The sequence below is a fragment of the Myripristis murdjan genome, chromosome 1 (genome assembly GCF_902150065.1).
Source record: "Myripristis murdjan chromosome 1, fMyrMur1.1, whole genome shotgun sequence".
NCBI lineage: Eukaryota > Metazoa > Chordata > Actinopteri > Holocentriformes > Holocentridae > Myripristis > Myripristis murdjan.
The window spans coordinates 14,688,649-14,707,485 of NC_043980.1; the positions used below are offsets into that span (position 1 = coordinate 14,688,649).

The following is an 18,837-nucleotide window of genomic DNA, read 5'->3' on the forward strand; positions in this document are numbered from 1 at the left end:
GGAAGGAGGGAGGACGGGAGGGAGAGAGAGTGAAAGATCGCCAGCTACAGCGCACGATCCAGCGCTGAGAGCCATCGATGAGTGAGTGTAACTGAGCTTATGGGAAGGGAAGGAAGCAGCTCATCTCTGTAGTTCCTGGTGAGCGCGTCACCATTAAAATACGGGGATCGAAGACCATTACGCACTGGGAATTGCGGGAATGTCAAGGGAATTATATTAGTGATTATGTGCCTTATTGGCACCAAGTCGGTGCCACCTCAGTAGTAGGTCTCCAGAGAGAGGGAAAAAGGAGGAGGGGTAGACAGTCTGGCAGACAGGTGCGACTCTACTCCACAGCCGCTGTCTCATTTTCTCCTGGTCCCGCTCAGTTAAATAGCCATGGATACCCGCAAGGAGAACAAGGTAAGAAAACAGCCAATGAAGCCCAAATCGACGAAGCGTAAAGAGAAGAAATACAAAACCGCGAGGCTTTTCAGGAGGAAATCGTTGAGGTCTGTCGGGAATTTTATGAGCAGGATCCTGAAAACTTTGGGCACTTTGGCGCACTTTGGCGACGCGGAGCCGCCGGACGCAGAGGACGACGACGGCGGCTTCGGGCAAAGCGCCTCCTCGGGGGGGTTCAAAGACGACTTTCCGCAGATCTCCAGGGAGGGTACGGTGAAGAAGAGCTCCACCGTGTCCTCATCTCACGGCTCGGTGAAAGACAGGCTGTCGTGGTGCTATGGCGACAAGACGCCCGGGGTGCTGGGGCTGAAGAACCACGGCAACACCTGTTTCATGAACGCCGTGGTCCAGTGCCTCAGCAACACGGACCTGCTGGCGGAGTACCTCGGGCTGGAGCAGTACAAGTCGGATTTGTGTCTCAGGAAGGTGAACGGGGTGGTGAGAGGCGAGGAGCCGCAGACCACCAGGGGAGAGGTGACCGAGCAGTTGGCGTCGCTGGTTCGAGCGCTGTGGACGCTGGAGTACACACCGCAGCTGTCTGTGGAGTTCAAGGTGAGGACACAGACGGCACTAGTTGTTTTTCTATTAAATTTATTGCTGACAACTCTGCTGTTTATTGTTTATGTTTGTTTGTTTCACCATTAGTCATCTGTCGGTGCACAATAGCCCCCCAGTTGACAAGCGACTGTACTGCTTTGGCAACATTTCTTCGCTGCCATCCCCGTAATGCACAGTCGGACTGACCTGAATTGAACTTCATTTCACATCGGCCTCTCTACATTTTTTGTTTTTCCTTTGGGAACTGTAGCTGGTAAGGTTATAAGGCACAATCTTGTAAGTTATAGAGCCAGAAGGTCCTTGCTTCTTGTTATGATGAGCGAAAGCAGCGCTCAGAAAAAGTACCCTATGCCTCTGGATACTACTTCTGGATAAATTACAGCTATGCACACAGCACTTTACTTGATGGGTGAAGACATCAATTAAGGAATGACTTGACCTTTTTTGCACTATAACTGGGCCATGGGGCAAAATATGACGCTTTCCAATTGTGAAACCAAAATTAGCATTTGACTGATGAATCACACCCCTTCAGAAACGTTATTCACTGTACCAACAGAAGCGGGCCAACGTTTACACGTGGGGCTTTAGAGCACGCTCACCATGTATCACTATATTTAGGCTATTTATATATTTTTCCTCACAATCCCCCAGCTACAAGTAGGCCGATTTACCTCAATTGTTACAGTACATAGTCATTAATGCTTTGGCACATGGCCTGCGTCCTGCGCACTCCTACTGCTCAGCTGTATGGTTTCCAGCGCAGCACTCACGTTTAGAGGATTTGGGGGATTTGCGAGCAATATTACAAACCGACATTGTCTCAGTTTGTCAGTGAAACAGATATTTGAATGAACACAGAAGCACGGGCGACTTGTGTATGAATGTAGCTCACAAGACAGCGGTCTATTTCCGTGAATTAAAGCGCACAGGTAGCATTTCTCCACTCAGGGGGAGGAGCCGGCCAGTGGTCAAATAGGTGAGGCAGACCTGCAGTAATAAAAAAACAAAGCTCACCTCTGTTGCGACACTTTGCCTCATGTATGTTCACCAGCAATGGTAATGCGTGTGTGTGTGTGTGTGATTCTGGCTACATCTGTATGCAGGCTACCATGGCCTTGCTTGGTTAGCCTGCCCTACATGCAGCACTTCAAGGTGGCTGGTCTGCATTCCCTGGCTGCCTATACCTGGGATTATTTCACATGCCAGAGGGCGTGCACCTCCTCTCTCTTTGCCCTGGGCTAACAGCATGTCAATGAAACCCTGCAGCCAACCAGCCAATGGAACAGGCAAACTGCAGATACTTTTGAAAGTGGTTTCATATGGACACACATGTAAATTATGTGAGATCAAGCACCACTCATTTTATTTTGTTCATTCATTCATTCATTCATTCATTCATTCACTGTAGTCTCAGTCTTCACAAACATACATATTGAGTGTATAATTCATGCGTGCGTGGAGGGGTTGAGAGCTTATGGTGGCCGTGTGCATGTGTGTGTGTGTGTGTGCGTGTGCGTGCGTGCGTGTGTGCAAGAGTGTGTGTGTCTGTCAGGCATTCCTCTTCCTAACACAAATTGTGAAATGCATGCCCCAAAACTACATTACCTCCACACCATTACACTTGTCAAATCTAAATAAATCAAATCAGCCAGTGAGTGGAGAGTGCGTGCTCATGCTCACATGCACAGAGACACACTTACACGCACACACATACACAGTTAAGACCTCCTGATACTTCAGCCAGCCAGGTGTGGTGCCAGGCTCAGGCCCTGTGTCAGGGCTACAGGGTCCAGAGCCTTCCCTCTGGGCTTATTGAATGACACTCGAGCAGTAGGCTGACTGAGTGGTGACTGCTCTGTTGCATCAACAGCCTGGGGGACGTTGTAGGGGAGTATGGGATGTGCATGCACACACATGCACTAACAAACAATCACACAGGCGCACACACATACTCACTGCCTCTTATTTTTGGCCACTCAGTACCTCTTTTAGCAAGATGGGTTAGTGGGAATGAGTGTACAGTGGAAACAGAAGATATTTGTGTGAATTTTTTAGCAGTGACTTAATAGCACATGTGTGAAAGATAGAGCAGCATACTCCAAACCTATAAGGAAAAGGGAGTACTTCATACTTTAATAATTCAAACTATTCATGTTTTGAGAATACAGCGCCAGTTTCTTCAGAAAAAGCCAGCACACACACCATCCTTTTGAAAAATGAGCACCTTAATTCCAAGGTTGATAGTTGTGTCTTCTGAGAAATTAAGGGGGCCATGCTGAATGTCCCCTCAGGAAAATTCAAAGATGAACAGCAGATTTCTAGTGTGAAGTGCAGTGAAGAAGAGCTCTGCAGTGTCTTGTCCCCGATCTGTTAAAGACAAAGAGTCTTGGTTCAGTGGATCATTAAAACTGAGTACCTGCATACATGTAAGATTTAAGAAGCAGAGATCACTCTTGTCATCCTCAGTGAGCTTACAGGAGTGCCTGCTGACTCTGAAAATCATTCAAGACTTGAAAAGGAAAATAGAACAAGGCCTTGAAAACTTTGTGAATATGGATTAAAGACCTTGAATGTAGAGATCGGGAATTAATGAATTTATTATTTATCGGCCTTCAGTTGGTGTTTGCACAAAAATATGGAATTTATTCCTTTTGATTTCAGGACATAGGTTATGCATACAATGCAAAAGATGTGAAGCAAATGTTCCCTTGCGGGCCTTACAAACCTCCATCATCTCACTCTCATTCATTTAATAACCATGTAGTAATTCCGGGCCTCACCTTGGCTGCATGTCTCTTGCAGTGAGACAACAGTCCTCGAACTTTCACAGCTACTTTACAAGTGACAGAATGTGTGATTTCATCTCCGTCTCTCCTATTAAGGCCATGTGCAACGAGTTGAGTTTCACACAGTGGCTGGTATTAGTCAACCAAATTCTCATCCGTTAAACTGAAATGCTTCTTAGCCCTTGAATTTAATATTTGAATGGGTCACTCTGTTTTGAACAGAGGTTATCACTCCCTCTTTTATTTTCCTCTAATACCTCTCATCTCTGTTGGCAGCGATAAAAGGAAAACTTGTCCTTCACTCCCACTTTTCGCCTCGCCCCATCACATCAATGCAGTGATTTCTGTCTGGCTGCTCATCCCAGGGTGAAGCTACAGAGAGGATGTTTACTGTAGCAAAAATAATTCTAGTGCATTTAGTGTGGAAAAGGAAGACCCCCCTCCCCTCCGCCGAGACAGCTCCAGTGGTGCGCACTGGGAGAGAGAGAGAGAGAGAGCGAGGGAGAGAGTGTTTCTAGAAAACAACACAATCTTCCCACCTGTGATACACAAAAGAAAAGACCCCCCCCTTAGCCTGCGATCAGAAAAGGGACAGACAACTTTGACAACTGATCATTATCGCCAATTCTCTCGGTACTTTAAAAAAAGGCAAAGTGCTGCCTTTACTCAGGCGGAAAAGCATTTCTCTGAGGTGGGGGCTCTCTTCATACTTCAGCTGCTTACTTTTCCTTGTTTGTTCAGCGTCTTCTAAACTTTTGTTATTTTTGAGATTGAGATTAGGAGTGAGTAGGAGCCATGAGCCTGTGAGTAGGAGTCACAACAGTGTCTCCACTTTAGCATGAAGATAGTAGCGTGACTTAAGGCGTTTTACAAAGATACAGCGGGGAATTCAGTCAGCATCTAAAGTTTGGGTGTACTCACATATCTCCCGGAAGAGTCTGACTTGAAGATGGGAAATAGGTTTTCCTCTATTTTCTTAGCGTGCTATGTTTCACTCCAGAGTTTACAAACATCACAAGCAAAAATACTTGTGAAATCATACTGAGCTGTTACATAATGCCAGTTTTTGGATCAAAAGTGTAGACATTGTGTTTCGTAGTGTAAACAAATTCTTCAATCCGGTAAATTAAATTATTAGATTAATCTATTAATTAATCTAAAAGCCATTCACTCCCACAGGTAGTTTATTCCCGTGGACAGTGTTAATGATGAGAGAAAGGTCCTGTGGGAATCAGTCTTAGGGCAGCAGGGTTACATGGAGAAAAATGGAAGTGTCACCTCAACACCATCTTTGGGCATATGGCCTCACAGTAACACCGCACTCTGACCTTTCACCAAACATTCAACCCTGACCTGGCTTCCTTCAACCACGACACACATACTTGCACATGACCATCTCACCACCGATAACATGCTGTTCAACTGTAGGACAGGGAAGACGTATCAATTTGGCTCTATAGTGATCATAAGGGGTCACATATACCCTCTGTATTCCATGCTATTCATTGCCATACAGTTTTTCTTCTTGCGTAGGTCTATGGTAGGACTGGGTGATATGGCCAAAGAAAATAAAATCTCAGTTTTTTTCAAACACTTCTTGATTCATAATTTTAATCCTGAGTTTTTCTTGTTTTTTTTTTTTTTTTTTCGGTAATTGCTACTACTAACTGCTGGGAATCATTGCAGGCATGATTATAAGACTAGTGAGTCACCCATGATTTTCTGGGCATGCATGTTCTGTGTACCTGAGTGAAGTGGGGCTGATTTGATAGCGTGCTCAGCAGCTATTTTAACATTGTAACTTACATAAATCTCAATTTTATGATTCAGCCAGTTTTTGCATCAATTTAAAATGTACACTTTTTTATCGCCCAGCCATAGTCAAGGGTCGAGTGGCATATTGATGTATCAATATTGGGATATAAGATAAGATATCGTTTGGGATTTTGGATACCATAATATTGTGATATGGCATTCATGTTGTCTTTTCCTGGTTTAAAGGCTACATTACAGTAAAATGATGCAATTTTCTGAATTTATTTGACTTTTCTGGCTGTTCTCCCCAACAATGTCTTTATTGATTTTCGTAATGACTTAACACACACACACACACACACACACATGCAAACACACAATGTCTCTGCCTGTGTGACTCTCTCTGCACAGTCAGTAATGTCTTTCCTCAGATTTAGCTGTTCTATTATTTTTTTTCTACCTGTTAGGTCATCATTTCCACATTCCTAATGATTGTTTATCAAAAATCTCTGGTGTGTAAATACCTTATGAAAGCACCAATAGTCATCCTTTCAATATTGTCACAGTAGTGTGATAGCAAGATATTCAGTCACAAGTAATGTTATATTTGATGTTCATGCTCAGATATTTCTCACAGCCTTATGTAAAATAAATAAAATAAAATGCATCCCATCAGACAGTACCCAGCCTACCCGCTTAAGGTAGTATTGCTGAACTGCATGACCTGAAAGGGTTCTTTTGTTTACAAATTAACATTTATTACCTTGAAAGGCCCCATACACAAGACAGACTGACGTGGAACTTGTTATATAAATCCAACTGTACTTGCAAATTTGACACATTGGCCTGACGGGGATGTTACAATTAGAGATTAAAGGCTGCATCATTCATGGGTGCTGGCATGTTTACTTGTTTACAGAGGGAACTTTGTCCTTTTACAGTATTCACCAATGGAAGGCTTACTGAGCATGTATGCCTTCTCTCAGCTATGCCTTCCTTTGCGCTCCAGGCCTATAAAGGATTTAACAACACGGTAATGATACAGAAACTACTTCAAGAAGTTGTCCAAGTCACGGTAGCGCAGAGGAGCCTGAATTCTCACTTTTTACGCTTGACAGGATGCAGCTCTTTGAGGCCAGAGGAGCTCATCTCAGGCAGCAGGGAAGAAGAGGCCTGGTGTTTTAAGTCGGCTTGTTTGTTCTGGGAGTGCAGGAAGTGTGTGACAGCCAAGCAGGGCAGAGAGACGGATGGTTTGTTTGCCTTTTCTTGTCTCTGCTCTCCTTCAAGAGCCACTCTCATTCTCACTCTCAGTGGCGAAGATGTATACATTGTTTGTAGAAATACACATGCACACACACTCACGCTGGTGGGGATGTGTACCACCTGGACTGTCTGTGCCACATTTGTACACTCAGCCTGCCTTCCATTTTAGATTGATTGTCACTGCAAAAGAAAAAAAAAAAAATGTAACAAGTCATTTAGTCTCATGTTCAGTCAAAAAATTCAATCCCACTTGTTTCCTCTGCAGTTAAACATTTTTTTTTAGGATATTTTTTTTTCTGTGAACAAAAACAAATATGTTGAAATAAGTTAAAATTAAGCAGATAAGTGCCCTTGTGTCAAGAAAATGACAATTCTGGAAACAAGTTCATAGTCCACAGACAGATTTTTCAGTTTTAAGAAAAATAAGTTTACAACACCAATTTGCGATGAACTGACTTGTTAAGATGAAGATTGCAGCAGGGTAAACAGCACCAGGCCTAAAACAGGCAGGAGTTGATAAGGTTGTTTTGTCTCTCAATCATAAGCGTAGCAATCAGGCCATTCATATGAAGGAAGTGGATCAGAGATATGTAACGACAGCGATATATGTAATGTGGCAGTTGTTTATGTGAGCTGGGCAGTGAATATATTTTCTCGCACACTTGTAAAACACGAAGTTTGGCAGCATATGGCTGACAGATCCACTGTGTGTGTTTGGAAACAGCATGCTTTTCCACGACTCGGTGAGCACTACCTGCATCACTGTGACAAAAAGCAATAAAGCAAAAGAGAAGTGTCTACACTGTATTTATGTAAGCACAGCAGTACGAGAGCGTTTTCCACAGATTTATTGCCCCCCAAACCCATGATTTATGCACCCAGCGAGAAGCGACATGCTGTAGAAAGCCATGGGAATAAATCAATCCTCATAAGTCTGGTCTGCAAGACCACGATCACCCAATCATGGAAGAGGGTCTGGGACGACCTTCCTACTTTATCTTAGTGAAGGAAAGTGCATGGATATGGCACATAACTATACATACCCGTATATATTCCTGCTGCTCTTGACAGATACAGCTTCCTACCCTCCGCTGTGCACACAACAGCATATTTACAGCCTGAGCCGCGAGTCCTCAGTGTATCAATTTCTCAGTTTCAGCAGAGCCCGGGGAGCCTTTCCCAGGCTGTAAACCATTCAGAGGCGATTATTTTCATCGCATCTCATCCCCTCTTATTTCTTCCTGATCGCCAGTAAATCCCACATTGGGGACGAGTGCGGACGCCAGGCTTTGCTCAGTCTCAGCTGGCTGGCACCACTATTGCAGGATATCCAAGCTTCTCAGGGTCCTGGACCGAATGAGTCTCTGAGTCCAAGATGCTGAGTTCCTTGTGTCATCAGAAATACGTACCTGGGTTTGTTTTCTTCTGGAGGTGAATCCTAGGATGGCACAGGAAGGAGCAGGCTGATTAGTTTGGAGCGGGTGTGGTGGGAGGGTTTGTCTGAGGAGCACGAGAAGCAGACAAGTACAGGTGCTACATTGCCTGCATGTATCATCTGTATATACACACACTCAGTTGCCACTTTATTAGGTCCACCTGTACAATCTAATGCAGTTCAGTGCAACAGCTCTGCCATAAATTCTACCTTTTAAGAAAGTTTATAAAGTCAAGTTTTTGCTGACATTGTGGGGAATGTGTGAATTTAATTCTGTGTTTATTATTGAGGTTTTAGTTCGCAGAGGTCTTGTACTGGACTCCATAATATTTAGAGGTGTTTCTAATTTTTATTTATAGACATGATGGGGACAGAATATTAGAAACACATCTCAGTAAAATGCACTCCAGTACAACAGCACCACAAACTGTGAGTTCAATACCAAACACAGAATTGGATGAACACCTCTGTTACTGGGACAAAGGAAAACCAGAACATTATGGGCATTGTAAAAGTAAACTTTATGGCAGAACAGTTGTATTGGATTGTATTAGATCGTGCAGGTGGACCTAATAAAGTGGCCGCTGAGTGTATATGTGTGTGTGTGTGTATGTGTGTGTGTCCTCCAGGGGTGGCAGGGGTGGTTGGAGCTTAGCTGGGATTGATTAGTGGAGTGAATGGATGGCTTGGGATTGATAGAGAGGAAAGAAAAAGAGAGAGAGAGAGAGAGACAAAAACAGAGGTGGAGGGGTGAGAGAGGGGAGAGCTTCAGACAGAGAAATGATGGAGGAAAAACAGAAAGATGGAGAGAGAGAGAGAGGTAGAGGCGGTAAGTGATGACTGCCCTGCGTCTGGTCTGGTCAGACAGCAGAGGAGAGCTGGCAACACCAGGCCGCTGAAAAATGAAACAGCAAATGGATCAGCCAGTAATGATAGATTCTATCCAGCCTCATTCCAGCCACACCTGTAGGGGGAATGGGTAGTGTGTGTGTGTGTGTGTGTGTGTACCTGTGCACTGCCTCTAAAGGTTCTGCCCCGTCATAATTTGTCAGCAACACTCTCAGTCCGTCACTGAGGAATCCAGCCGGGCCTGTTTGGCAGGCTGGAGCACGATGAGGTGAGGTGGCGCAAATGGGTTTTTGAGGGAGCGACGGAGGGTCATTTGCTTGATGTATGTTTATGGTAAATTCCCCGTCCTGCCAGCACTCTGCTGCAGATCCATCACTGTTTACAGAGTGGGAAGATGGACGGGGGAGTTGGGGGTTAATGGTGTGAGGTGAGGCAAGGTTAGCGAGACGGGACACTGAAACAGACATCCGAGTCTGGAGGCAGGCCGGCATCTGCTGAGTACCAGGAGGTCGTGAACCCTGTTGTGGAGACTGTGCCGCCTAATGGCTGTGTTCTATTTTCTGTCTTTCTTTCTTTCTTTCTTTCTTTTGATGGGAAAACAGAGGATTAAAAAAAACTAAAAAAAAAAAAAAAAACCTTGACACACCCAGGAGTCAAACTCGATTTTACTTCCTGGAGTGATTTGTACCTTTGTTCACCAATTTCATGCCCTGCAGACTGGTCAATAGTTCAGTGTTGATGCTCCGTGCTCCCTCGGACTGACCCTCAGCTCACCTTTATCTCTACCTTTACCAGCACCCAAGTGTTTGCTTGTCAAACAAGATCTCGCCAGAGCAGCGGCCGGGCCAACTTTGAACATCGCTGGAGTGTTTACAGAGAGACCTGATATGTCAGCTATTCTTACTTTGCCCTCTTGTCTTCCTCATTGTTCTCCTCTTTGGTCATTTTTAATTTTTTTTTAGTTTTTGCCTTACACTGCAAAAAAAAAAGAAAAAAAAAATCTCCATCTTAACAAGTCATTTAGTCTCAGTTGTAATAATTGTATTTGTTTCCAAGCAGTTTCTCTGTTTTCAGGAACTCTCTCTCTCTCTATTTATCATCTATATCGGTGTGTGTGTGTGTGTGTGTGTGTGTGTGTGTGTGTGTGTGTGTGTGTTGAAACAAGGCAGAATCAGGCGATAATAACATAATACTTGTTAAGCCAGCTTTGCCAATTCACTCTAAACTTCACTCTAAACACGGAGGCAACATGGTGCGTTTCAGCATTAAGACTCCTGAAGACAACATGAAGCGCAGTAAAACCTAAGTGAACCTGATATGTGCCACACACACACACACACACACACACACACACACAAACACACACATACACCCAAACAGAGAGAAAAGTGAGAGGGAGAAAACAAGAGAGAGGGACAGAGATAGACGAAGCAGAAAAGTCATCCTAATGAAGTCATGACCTTTTGATGTCATCAGGCATCTGTTCCTGGACACAGCAAGACGACGGCAACCTTGGCAACTCTCTCTCTCTCTCTCTCTCTCTCTCTCTCTCTCTCTCTCTCTCTCTCTCTCTCTCTCTCTCTCTCTCTCCCTCTCTGTTATTCAGTCCACAGCTTTGAAAAGCTCTGCTGCCTCGGTTTTCCGCTCTCTCTTTCTGAGGCTGACCACAACTGAGTTGTCCTTTTGAAAGGCAGACAGACGAATGCTTGTGGATCTGTTGAAGCTTGGCCAGCTTCGCTCTCCTCCCTCCTCCCGTAACTTACTCCATCAGTCCCTCTCTCTCTCTCCCTCTCTCTCCCGCCATCCATCCATCCCTCCATCCCTCTGTCAGTGCTGCCTCATTGTGATGAAGCTCATTAATGGGCTGTCTCTGTCAGGTAAAAAGGGAGGGGGGCTCCCTCCTGTGTTTATATTTAGATACAGGGATACTGGAGGTATGATGTGGTGATTTTTAATGAGGTAAGGAGCAGTGCCTGGATCCTGTCAGTCACACACAGGGAAGGGGGGATGCGTTTGGGCAGTGCGGCGCTAATGCTGTGATTAGTTTTGTGTGTCACTTTCTCTGTCCGACTTATAAACTGCAAACTCCCTCCTCATAATTGAATGAGACAGAGTCTGTGTTTTTTTTTCCTGTTTAACACCTGTCAGCCTCCAGACATCTCCCGTGTGATTCATCTCCTGGGTTGTAACATATTACAGGAGGAATGATTTCTCAGACTATGGTCGGGTACCCCAAGAGTAGATTTTTATTATTCACATGAGCCAGGCCTCTCTGCTGCCTGTAATAGCTCTCTCAAGAGATTATACAAGACAGTACAGGGTCTTAAAATCTTACTTTTCTTAAAAGAAAGAAAAGATTAAAAAAACATCACTGGGGTGAGTGAAATAAATCAATTTGTTCAAAGAATGTTCTTGAATCAAGTGTCATTCTTCTTGATGTTTATTGAGTGATCTACCTTATTATGACTTTTTACAAAAAAAAGTCTCTTTTTTCAAGAAATGTGTTGAGAGAAATGAAGCTGAATTGGATACAATCAGAATTATCTCACCCACTGGTTCAATCTTTCATGGTTTTAAGAAGAAAAAAAAGACAAGCTTATGAATGGCTCATTGAACTTCTATTTTTTTTTGAATGTGTAGGAAATGAATTTTTTTGCTCATTTCTTTTCCTGCCTCAAAGTGTTCAAGACCCTGGGGTTTAGAGTTGAAGAAGTGGCCATGAGCTTCGTTTCCCCACAGGTGACCACATGTACCAATCAGATGTAATCTGATGCAGATTATTGTACGATTGCTTCATGTATCCATAGTGATCTGGTGTGTCCTCACGTGACAGTGTTTTGCCCGACTGTGAAAATGACCAATGTGAATATGACCTTATGAGAACTTCACATATCAACAGTGTTGGGACCAATTACTCACAAAACTAATAAGTTACAATTACTAATTACTTCTGTAAAAAAGTAATTTTGATTACTACTCAATTACTGCTGCAGAAGAGTAATTCAATTACTGGGGAAAGTAATTTTTATGATTACTTTTTTTCTTTTCTTAAATCCTCTTATTAATGCACATATTTTTGCGTTGCTGTTGCAGTGTGGACATTGCTGTCAAATTTCATCTATCATTGTCTGTTGGGCACGTTACTTTGAAAAAGTAATACATTATAGTTTAAAGTAGTGACGCCAGCTTGTCCAGGTAGGGAATTGAACCCCCGGTCATCTGTATGGCAGGCGGGGATACGATCCGCTCTTCCATCGGGAACACATACGCTTCTTGTAATTTGTGCTCAGTCATTCTCCATGCATGTTGATAAGTTACGAAAAACTGCAAAGTCCGACCGGTTTGAAAATTGACACACCGCTTTTTCTCCACAAGACGCACATTTTTTGAATAGGATAATAAAATAATAATAATTATTAGTAGTAAGTAACGGCTAGTAACGGCGCATTTTATTGTCAGTAACTGTAACGGCGTTGTAACGGGGGAAACAGTAATTTCTTTGATTACTCGTTACTGATAAAAGTAACGGCGTTAGTAACACCGTTTCTTTGTAACACCGTTACTCCCATCACTGCATATCAATATGAAGTGACGTTGTACTGAAAACTGCAATGATCTTTTCTCACGAAGAGCTCTTCTTTTCTCCCTGGCAACACGTCTGTCGTCTGAGTAAATTTTCTTTATTATATGATCTTCTCACAGCAAAATCTCTTCCAACAGGTGCTGCATTAAGTGACTCTGCATTATGTGATGACGAGGGAGAACTAAATTATTGCCTAGTCGTTACCTCTCTAGTTTCTTCCCTCCACTTCCAAGCTAAAGTGTAACTCTTACATTACAGATGAAAGTGTGCATTCCTCTTTCAGGCAACCCAATCGTTTTGTTCATTTTTTTATGTATCTTTTCATCACTGTGGCGCGCACACTACACAAGTGATTGCAGAAAAGGTACACTAATTACATCATCTGTCTCCTGGGAGGACGCGGCCGAAGTTGAAGCACAGCGGCTACTGTTGTTGTTGATGATAAAAGTGGACCTTAGCCTGCTGTTCTTACCACGTGTGCACTGTTTTGTGCCAGATAGAACAAAAAATGTGGACCAACGGTGGGCAGCATTGATTGCATATTTTGCAGAGAGAGTTGTTCTTTACCTTCCTCTCGCACTCTCATTGGCTTTTGCTCACTGCCGCTTCAGGGGCTTGTCGTAGACTGCTTTGAGAGCGCTCCAACTACAGGAGCACTGTGATTTTTTTTGGCAGCTTAAGACAGCTCTAAGACGGGTCTGGGACGTGTCATTGAACTGCTCAGACTGCAGGAGCCTCGGTGACCAGCATGAACACCGATTTGTCTCCAGAGTTTCTCTGTGACTGGAAAATCATGGCTAAAATCTTGTAGTCTGAGCCCGGCATTAGCTAGATGGTCCAGCAGGATGCCCTGGCTGTGCTTAGTGAATGACTCTTTAAATCGCCCTAAGTGACAGATTAATTTTGACGTCTCTTTTCTCCTCAGAGTATAGTGTCCAAGTATGGCTCTCAGTTTCGGGGAAACTCTCAGCATGACGCCCTGGAGTTCCTCCTGTGGCTCTTGGACAGAGTCCATGAAGACGCCAATCCCAATCCCAACAACCACAGCAGCAGCAGCAAGACCAAAGCCGCCGCCAAGGTAAGGCCACATCAGCCACATGTAATCAAAATCATCAGTGTTAGGACAGTGAGCGGGCCTGTTTTTACTGTTGTGGCTGTGACATGGTCTTACGTGCTAAACACAGCAAATAATGTTCATATAATGCAAAAAAGGCAAAAAAGGCAAAACCTACCTAGGGCCCACAGTCCTGATATGATTGTGCTAAAGGAAGAAAAGTGTTGTCTTATGCATGTGCCTTTTAAAATGTAGAGAGACAATCAAGCACACAAGTCAGAGGAACTCAAAGGCATAATATTACAAAGAGCTCACAAGAGTGAATCTGTGCCAGATGCAATTGTCATGATCAGCATTGTGGGACGAATAAGCACAGGGAAGGTTTACCCATAATGCAGGTGATATTTTATTACTATGTTATCACATTTTGCTCTGAATCCTAAATTGGACTGCACAGCCACACACACAGTAAGTCACGAAATGCTCCTGCGTCTGCCTCACTCTCCCAGCTCGGAAAATAGATTTTTACATCAAGTTCATCATCGTTTTATGAACATTTTATGTGGATTTTTGCCTCATCAGTATTACATGTGGGCGAAGCTGAGGCGAAAGATGTTCTCTGATGAATTTAACTGTCTCCTATAAAACTGAGTTACATGTCCTTAAACATGACTGATGAGCTCACTAGAAGGAGGAGAAGGAGAAGTAAGTAATTTTTTAATGCTGTGAACTGATTATCTTTTAGAACATTTCTGCTTGGTATTGGAATCATATTGTAGAAACTTTAGTGACAAAAAAAAACAGAGGAAAGTCTGGAGAAAGTGGTAATAACATGCCTCAAAAGTCAACAGCAAGACTCAAAGTAATACAGCTTGACAGCACGGGCTCATGGCACATACCTTAGCCGTTCGTCCTTGGCACTGCCCTGAATAATTTGTTCAAATTCAATGGGTGAAAAGAGCCCGAATAGCTTTAAACAGACACAGTAAGAGAGGCATTCTGTAACAGAAGTGCACCATGATCCCTGCCTGTTAAGATCAATTGACAATTGCCTTTTCAAGTCAAGGCGGCTATCATCTTAACAGGCTTAATAATTTGAACTTGTTATCAAAAGCTCAGGAATGCTGACCTCACCGGTGGCAAACTCTATTGCTGTCCTCCTGTTACATGAATAGAATAGCACCGGGCTAGTTTGTTTCATCCTTGTCAAAGAAATCAATTAACACACATTCACAAAAGCAGAGTGATTTTCTATGGGAGAGTCTGAAGCCTCTTTGAATCCCTGCAACCCCAAAGGTCCCCGAACTGCGCTTGGAACGGAGCTTTTGCTATGAAGAGCCAGGCTTACAGCGCCCTGAGTGCTGTTGTGGTTCTTATACCTGCAGGTTTCAGTGGTCACCCATTGGCCCTCGGTCTGAAATGAGCCTTTGTGTGGAGTGGCACTTCTCCTGTGAGATGTAAAAGGAGAGGCTTGCTGAAGTGGCAGGCAGCAGCCTCTCCCCCATGTCTTTCCCTCTCGCTGTCACCCTCCTTTCCTTTCTCCCTCGCTCTGTGATGTGGGATGTTCACCTTACAACCTAACCCTGGGAAAAGAGCCAGGACTGGACCGGATACAGTGAGACAAACTGAAAGGCAGACATGAGATGACTGAGCTGAGAAGTTACTCTTTTTCATGTTCAGGATCTGAAATTAACATCCGCCAAGCTCCAAATGTTGGTAAAATATGTGTTTGGTGGATAAATCAATAAATAAAGTTCTCCTCACACGCTGGCTGGTGATTTTTTGAGACGAGTGTCACTGCTGGCCGCCGCACACTCTGTGTGATGGTGAGCCAGTCAAATCACAGCAAAACAGTGGCTCTGCATCAAACAGGCTTCAGATTGGCTTTTTGTTACGCTGCACTACTCAACCCAGTGGTGTCTAAGCTTCTGTTTCTCCCCTAGTCGGATGGTTAACTAGCTTGATGCAAGTCGAAACACTTTGTTCTTCTGGCAGCACGAGGCAGATGTGATGCCACCAAATGAAATAACAAATACAAAAGACATCCACTTTATAAGCGAGCGAGCAAATTTTAAGTTAATCCTCTCAATCTGCTCCTCTGTTTTTATTAAATGTCTCACTCAGTAGGTGATTTTATACACAGGATAAAGTAGCCTTGAAAATGTGCAGACGGTATTTCTCTATGAACATTTTTGCCAGTAAAATTATCCTTCTGGCAAGCCACAGAGTAAATTTTGGACACGGATCACAACTCAATCATTGCCTGATTATTTCTCAGCTGTAGTTAGGAATTAGATCTCCAGTGCTTATCCACAGATTGATTTTTGGACACTTAATCTATGGCTTTAAAACTTAAGAAAAATGTAATCCATGGCCTGACCTATGTGTGTGTGTGTGTGTGTGTGTGTGTGTGTGTGTGTGTGTGTGTGCAGTGTGATTAAATGCTGGGCTTGAAGGCCTACTCTGATCCAACACTCACTATGACAAACCCCTAGTGTTTAATTACATTTACCAAGTGCCATCCTGTTGCTCCCATTGGGTGTCGAATTTGGCAATAGTGCAGTTTGTTGTGCCTCAACTATGGGACCAACGCTGCCAAAGGACCTCCAGTGCTATTAGTAAATGAATGCTCTTATGAACTGTCACTATGTTGCCACCCAATGCCCACCCTCCCTCTCGCACAATAGCACTAATAGAGGCAGTCTTTATGCTACATAAACAGCTTAGGGCCGTCTCTCTCATTAGGCTGCCAGTGAATCACAGCATCATAAAGCGGGTCTTTCCTCTGCTGCTGCCACGAGGCAGAGGAGAAGAAAAAGAGGGGCTTTTACACACCAGGAGGGAACATCTCTGATTTTCCAAAATGAAATCCTCTTCTCCCTCCCTGTCTCCCCTTCTCTGTAAATGGATTTTATTCATTTAGCCAAGCACACTTTGGCAAATACATACCACTCTTGTCACGTCAAAATCCCCTAACTCCATTTGTAGTGATTTTCATGTTTTAACTTGAAGGATTACATGACCCTCTGTGGGTTCCTCTGTGAGGAAATGTGACACTTTCAGAACTCCGTTGAACAAAATGAAAAAAATACCTCATTTTCAAGCTGCAAATGAAACATTTTTTTCCTGCTCCATTCTTAAAAGTTAGACTTTTTGAGGAACCAGGGGTTTCGCCTGACAGTGAAGATATACAATGAATAGACAAAATATTAGTGACATCTTCCAGATACCATGCTGCAGCCTCCTTTGCACAATCTGCATCTCAGCTGACTCAGAGCTTAAAAATCCTTCTCTGACTTGTCTGCTTTCTCTTTATCTGCCTCTCTTCTTTTATCATTGGTGTGTATATACATTCAGTGTATGCATACACATAAATATGCATTCAAGTGTGTGTGCATTGATATATACAATACTTGTGCACATATAACCACCCACTCACCCACACACACACATACATGCACACACACTACTGATGGTGGTTGCATGCAGAAGCATTGCAGTGTAAGGGAGCTTTCACACTTACCCTGTTTGGTCTGTTTCAGTCAGACCATGTTGGGTTTACTCTGATAGTTTGGTTTGTTTGGAGAGGTGAGAACATTCATTTGAACTCTGGTTTGGACCAAGCAAGCAAACCGTAGTCTACCCAAAAGGTTTGGACTTGGTCTGGTTACAGTTGAACCATGGTGTGGTTTGTTTCAAGTGAAAGTGTAATATTAGACCAAAACTATAGGAAGTGACTGTAATCTAGCACGTCTACAGACCAGTCCTTCGTTCACACGTGGTCTCGACAAGAGTTCATATTCCTCATACTGAACCTTGACATCACAATATGTCTCTGATCGTTTGTTCTGCTTTTGGTCTGTTGTTGCAGTACGCTGTTGTGTCTGGACCTGGAGTTTCCCTCCTAGAAATTCTGTGCAATAGATAAAGGACCTGCATGACCGCTTGGCATTTGTTTGCAAATTCTGGTCCATTTAAATCAGGGCCATCTGAACATTAACTGGACTTAATGCAAAACGCCACAAAGTAACAACTTGATGCCTCAATTGGACCAAGGAAGTGGACTGTTTGGTGTCGACGCACCAATATACACTGGGCTAAAATAATGTGTAAGTGATAGAAGTGCAGCAGTTCTCATTATCTCTGCCAAACGGTAGTCTGCAGGCGATATTACATTTGGTGTGTGTGTTTTGTATCTGTCAGCAGCTAATCTCACATACTACTGGGCCTATCAGCCTGATACTCAACACCTTTGAAAAACGAGGACCAGAGAAGGCAGGCAGAGCCCCTTTATTTTCACATCTTCCTTCTTCTCCTGTTAGGTGAAAAAAATTGTGTTTTTTTGTTTTCATTCTCTGTGCTTTTAGGGTTAGGGTTGCTGTCCTACTGTGCCTGTGTTTGCTCCGATCATTGGTGAAGGAATCCAGGACGTACGTGACGTATGCGATGTTATTTTAATTTGTGCTCTTCTTGTTTCTGTCACTATGACCTTTGCCAAAAGAAAAAATGGTTCATGAGCCATAGGCACCTGACCTGCGGTTTAGGAAAAAGCGAAACTCGAGAGACGCTGGGAGTTTTGCTCAGCACATAGGGTAGCCTATAGTCCTATACGCAGCCTGTAGCCTGTATGCAGGCAGTGCCTCCGTATTTTCTCTTCTCCTGTTACACAAAAAAACAATGTGTTTTTGCCTAGATCTGAGCAGCAGAGAGGTGGACATACATATGGCAGAGATCTGTGCTGTACTCAGTTCACTCCTCTAGTTCATTCTTTTTTACCAGAAGCAGTTTCTTTGATCCACTGGTGTTCGTTTGCTAGAATGTTCAATAATTACTTTTTTGTCAGGCAATGCGATACACACTGAATGTAAAAAAGTAGCATGAACATATTCCTGATATTGAGTTGCAGCCTCTTTGGCATAACTCACATCTCACCTGTCTCAACGCTGAAAAATCCTCCTTTAATTTGTCTGCTTTTCTTTTCCTATGTCTCCTCCAATGTGATTATTAGAGATTTAACTGGAGAAATCAATAAAGGATCATGGTTTTAAGTGGAATTCACCTCAGTGAACTTGTAAAAAGACTAATATTTTGTATTCAGTCTAATTCA

General features: G+C 43.4%; 1 protein-coding gene across 1 annotated transcript in view; it reads left to right on the plus strand.

Moving 5' to 3' along the window:
- Nucleotides 1-18,837, plus strand: part of usp43a (ubiquitin specific peptidase 43a) — a 145,468-nt gene continuing 126,631 nt past the window's right edge. The window contains exons 1-2 of the mRNA XM_030062755.1: nucleotides 1-996; nucleotides 13,602-13,754. Of these exons, the coding sequence (XP_029918615.1) occupies nucleotides 379-996; nucleotides 13,602-13,754 (771 nt within the window). The 5' untranslated portion in view covers nucleotides 1-378. The remainder of the gene's footprint in view (nucleotides 997-13,601; nucleotides 13,755-18,837) is intronic.